This window comes from Saprolegnia parasitica, assembly GCF_000151545.1.
Source record: "Saprolegnia parasitica CBS 223.65 unplaced genomic scaffold supercont2.68, whole genome shotgun sequence".
NCBI lineage: Eukaryota > Oomycota > Saprolegniomycetes > Saprolegniales > Saprolegniaceae > Saprolegnia > Saprolegnia parasitica.
The window spans coordinates 17,133-22,032 of record NW_012156462.1 but is presented as its reverse complement, the minus strand read 5'-3'; the positions used below and the strand labels follow the sequence as shown (position 1 = coordinate 22,032).

Genomic DNA, 4,900 nt, shown 5'->3' with positions numbered 1-4,900 from the left:
TGCTGTGCCGAAATGAAGCAGCCGTCCGGATCTTTGTCCCAGTTTGTCCCGGATCCAGCAATTACAAAAAGGATTCGACCGCCAATAAAAAACGGGACACACGGTGGCAAGCCGACGTCGGCTGTACTGCGCCCACAGCATCGCTACAGCTCAACTCAAAACACGTTCAAAACCCCTCGGTCGCTCGGTCCAGCAAGCAGCCGCAAGAGGCAGCCCGCAACGATGCTGCACTCGTTGTTTCGAGAGATCGGAGAAGACTCGTGTGAATTCTGTATCCAGTACCAGGGTGGTCAGCACACGCCAACGACGACGCGGTCAAGATACACTGCATCCTGCGTTCGATAACGATACATGGCTTCTCTGTGCATGTCTGTTGGTCAATTGGTGCACCTTGTGCACCCCTCTTCATTCTGGGAGCGTCGTGCCGGAGGAGCTATTGTGGCTGCTCGCTGAAGTACTCTGGTCTTGAGCTTGGTGTATCACAAAGCTGTTCTGAAATCTGGTTTCGATCATTTCTGGGTTTTGCGGGTGTGCGGTGTTGTGCTGGCTCGTGCTCTGCAGAACCTGGTCGTCTTTGCACCAAGAGCATACATGCAAGTGAGCAGCTCAACAGCCGTCCAGTCGCAACTAGTACACCGTGTCGGTAGCACGGTGCCATCGAAACATCCGAGGATTCCGTGGTCATCACGTGCGTGATGTTCAACGAACGTGGCCGTTGCAAGATGGGCGAAACCTCGTGGAATTCGGTTTTCCACCACGGCCGACCAGGCCGCGCTGGATGGCGGGTTATGATTGGACAAAAAGGATGGACGAATCCGAGGCGTCGGTGTCGGCATGTCGCATGGCTCTCGCAACGCGAACCTCAACCTCAACCTCGGCTCCAGACCTCGGCAGCTGCCCGCGACACGAGTCGCCGCAAAACCCGCGTCTTTGGCCTCCTCGGTGCTTATAGTACGGCGCATGAGACTACTGGGTAACAAAGTAATGGCTGCATCGATGATGGTTGCCCATGCGCAGTTTATACACGTGACGCCAGAGTATCACTACCAGTGTACTAGTACGTCGTAGTTCATCCTCGGAGCTTCTCATGTATGAAGTATCGGCACCATCCCATATCTAATTGTCTTTGCCCTCTTGAGTCGACCGGATGGGGATCGCCGGAAATGGCGGTTGCAGCGAGGGCACTGCCATCGGGGGTAGGGTCGGCAAGTGACGTGACCTGAAGCGGACTTCAAAAATCGAGGGTGAGTGGGAGCGTTAAAAGTGGAAGCGACTCATATCGATAGAATCAAATCGGCTGGCGAGGGCTCAACCGACACCCAACTTGACGTGTTGCCTCTGCAACAGCGAGGCTCTACCATCCGTCGCATGCTGCGGCGCATCGAGCGTCCGCGGCTCTGAGCCGTTGAGTGGAAGGAGGAGGGCGAGGTGTCTACGGGCCGTAACGTTAGAAGCCTTGTTGCCAGCGTTTGTACATCCAGTGGACGCCACGCGTTGCTCTTGTGTCATCCATGCGTTCGCAGCAGTAACGTGCAGAGCCCACCACCTTTACGCTAGGGTGCTATCCGATCTGCTTTAACAAGCGCAATACCCGTCCCCATCTTTTGCCGGTCTACCGGTATACGATTTCGCGGCAAGAACACGAAGCAACGATCCCGGAGCTCCATGTTACATGAGGCAGCACGACGAGGACGACGACGAGGACGTGGCGTCGAGGCTCGCAGGCGCAGGCATCGGATTCTTGTGCGCTGGCGGCGTCGGTGTCGGGGCAGCTTCTTTGGCGCGGACGGGCGCTGCCTTGGCGGCCTGCTTCTGCATCGCCGCGATGGTGGAGTTGAGCGATGGCGCGTCGGTGTGGTGCTGCTTGGCGAGGGCGTCCACGACACTCTCGGGAATGCCATGTTTTTTGGCTTCTTGCTTGGACTGCTGCAACATGATGGCATTTCGGACCGGATCGTCGTTCTTGAACGGGACTATTCCAACACGCGTGATGTATCGATCGATCGACAGCAGGAAGGGAGGTAGAGGGTACCAAAGGCTGGCAGCGCCTCGTGCACCGAGACCGTGGTTTCAAAGTCCGACGGTTTGTCCCAGCGGTCTTCGCCCGTCTCGTTATTGTGGTAATATGTCTTGCCTCGGCGAGAGGTGAGCGCGACCCACCGGCGCTGCGTGGCCGGCTTGGCCGGCGCTGCGCTCGCCGCCTCCGCGAAGAGCGTCGCCGGCAGCGGCGCGTGGCACACGGTGCAGGCCGGCGCCTCGCCCATCGCAAGGTCCTGCTTGGGGATGTTGACGTGGCACGCCGGGCACTTGACGAAGCGGTCGCTGATGCTGGCCATGTCCAAATTGGAACTATCCGGTGTCCGGATACGACGGCAGTCGGACAAAAATGCATTTTGTCCGGACCAGATTCGCTGCTTTGTCCGTAGCGAGCATCTACTCCAAAACGTTAGAGCTCTACCTGGAGCTCTACATCGTCAACTGCGGGCTGGAGCGGGATGGAGGAGCTGGTGATGCCACAGAGCAATCCAAACGATCCTGGATCGAACACAAGAATACGGATACGTCAGTTGATTATCCAGGTCGGTTGACCATCGATCGAGGTACCAAGATCCTTCACGACTTGATCTCATGATCCGGCCTGTCCGCACGAGGGGCAGCTATTACGTGTAGCCGTCACGGCAGCAACCTCGCGCCGCATTGCCAAGTCCGCAACAGCAAGCAACGCTAGAGAGACTACATGCATTCAACTTCTAGTGGATAGCATACTAGCAGCCGCTTGACTGCTGAAGCCACGCAGCCTTTCTGCTAATAACCTAGCGCTGTAAAGCGAGACAGCCACCACTCGATGCATGTAGTCTCGAGGCATGTCCACCTCGTGGCAACCGACCAAGAAGGTGGTGGCAGCTGCAGCAACTTTCGTCCGGTGGCGTATCCGGATGACTGTCCGGATACATAGAGCAAGCACGACGATGTGTCAACACATAAAGAAGCGTCACGTCGACCAGCATGATGCAAGCCCTTCGCGTCGCGGGCGCGCGCAGCCGCCCGATCCTCCGCCGCCAGCTCAAGGCGCGCGCGTACATCGCGCCGACGAACCTCTACCAGCAGCCCACGCGCGTTCGCATGCAGGCGCCGCCGCAGCGCGCGATCGAGCTCGCCGCGTACGTGTCGCCGCCGTATAGTCGACGATGCTCACGTCGCCACGTTGGATAGGCCTGCGCCCGACATGTCCATGTACTGGAAGGCCGGCCAAGGCCTCTTGTCGCTCGGGCTCGTCGTGGCCGCGAGCTCGGACGATGCGCAGTGCGCGGGCGGCGACGACAAGACGACCGGCGACGCCTTGGCCAAGCTCCAGACGTTCTTGACCGACTTGACGAAGACCGTGCCGACGTCGCCCGAAGACCTTCAAGCGCGTGTGAACGACTTCCTCGCGTCCGGCCAGGGCGGTCAGATCTCCTGGGGCTTCATGATGGGTGCGTGCTCGGGCTTTGCGCTCAAGAAGGTCTCGAAAGTCGGCGCCGTCATGCTCGGCTGTGCCTTTATGGCCATGCAATGCGCGAGCTACTACGGGTACCTCGACGTCAACTACAAGAAGCTCGAGCGTGACATCACCGATATGCTCGACATCAACAAGGTCCACCTGCCACCTCCATCTATGTCGCGAGCTCATGTGGAAATGCATTGTAGGACGGCAAATTCGACGCCAAGGACGTCCAAGTCATGTACAAGAAGATGATGGACATCCTCGAGTTCAGTCTCCCCGCGGGCTCGGGCTACGCGGCGGGCTTCCTCGTCGGCTTCCGCTCCGGCTAACGCCTGATGTTGCTTCAAAACGACATTCAACCCTAACCACGAATATACTTTTGCCCTTTGAGTTCTCGCTACAGATGGCTCCGAGGACATGGCGTCGGATGCCAGTCGACGCCAAACTGCAACTGGACAACCAAAGGACTGCTTGTCCGCACGGAGGAAGCTTGAAAGCATCACCGGTTCCCGCTGCTTTTTTCATTCGCACCAGTGACGTGCCAAATCCCCAAGAGTGCGTGCGACGAGCCGCGGACGTAGATATCTCATGTGGTCGAGTCCTGCGATGATACATGTACTGCGCGAACGACTGCGTTTACAGACTAGCCTCGACAACTTCTCTGTATATACCCGGGTAGCATCCACCGACTTCAGGAGCAAGAAAAGGCAGGTTTGTTTCCGAAACATTCAAACAGCGCCCGAGCCTTTTTTTGTCAAAGATGATGATGGAACTCGCTCGGTTTGTATCAAAAGCCTCTTCCACTAGTAAGCCCTTGCGTTCAAGGCTCCGTTGTACGGGAGGCTCGGTTTGCATCTGGTCTGTTGTTGAAACGCGTCCCCAGATAAAAAGACAATATTGTTTTTGTATCTAGCAATGTGATTATTAAATAGTCGTCGGCAGACACTAGCGCACAAAAGTGTCGTTGCCCGTGCTGCTCCGCGATACGAACGAGTCGAACGCGCTGCCGTGGCTATCCGATACGAACGACGTGGTCGGCTGCGACTCGAGCGTGCTTTCCCAGAGCTGTGGCCGGCGCGGCTCTTCCATGTAGCTGTCGTTCTCGTTTTGGAAGCGCGGCGCTGTGTCGACGGCCGTCGGTGTCGTGCCGTCCGTGTACGTCTCAAAGACCGCTGCGCCTGCTGCGTGCGTCGGTGTCAACGGGTCGTCGTGCACCGTCGTCGAGCCACGCATGTGCCGGCGCTTGATAAAGCAGACAACACCCGCGGCCAAGACAACGGCGCCCGCGGCAATGATGCCAACGACGGGCCAGACACCGAGCGCCGTCGACTCCTCGGTCGGTGCTGGCGTGACCACGGGCGATTTGGTCGCCGTGCGCAGGGCCGTCGTTGTTGTGGGTGTTGGCGTCGTTTCGGA

At 58.1% G+C, this 4,900-nt stretch overlaps 3 protein-coding genes across 3 annotated transcripts in view; 1 reads left to right on the top strand and 2 right to left on the bottom strand.

Annotated features, from left to right (window-relative positions):
• Positions 1 to 1,632: 1,632 nt before the first annotated feature.
• SPRG_11151 (hypothetical protein) lies at positions 1,633 to 2,343 on the bottom strand. The gene is made up of 2 exons (XM_012350627.1): positions 2,033 to 2,343; positions 1,633 to 1,973 (listed from the first exon to the last, which is right to left on the bottom strand). Exons 1-2 carry the CDS (start codon positions 2,334 to 2,336, stop codon positions 1,669 to 1,671), a joined length of 609 nt encoding a protein of 202 aa, XP_012206017.1. The 5' UTR covers positions 2,337 to 2,343; the 3' UTR covers positions 1,633 to 1,668.
• Positions 2,344 to 2,977: 634 nt separating this feature from the next.
• On the top strand, positions 2,978 to 3,869 carry SPRG_11150 (hypothetical protein). Its single transcript, XM_012350626.1, has 3 exons — positions 2,978 to 3,161; positions 3,214 to 3,634; positions 3,688 to 3,869. Exons 1-3 carry the CDS (start codon positions 3,007 to 3,009, stop codon positions 3,811 to 3,813), a joined length of 702 nt encoding a protein of 233 aa, XP_012206016.1. The 5' UTR covers positions 2,978 to 3,006; the 3' UTR covers positions 3,814 to 3,869.
• Positions 3,870 to 4,429: 560 nt separating this feature from the next.
• Positions 4,430 to 4,900, bottom strand: part of SPRG_20978 (hypothetical protein) — a gene marked incomplete at both ends in the record, with an annotated part of 985 nt that continues 514 nt past the window's right edge. Inside the window, one exon of the mRNA XM_012350677.1 lies at positions 4,430 to 4,816. Within this exon, the coding sequence (XP_012206067.1) occupies positions 4,430 to 4,816 (387 nt within the window). The remainder of the gene's footprint in view (positions 4,817 to 4,900) is intronic.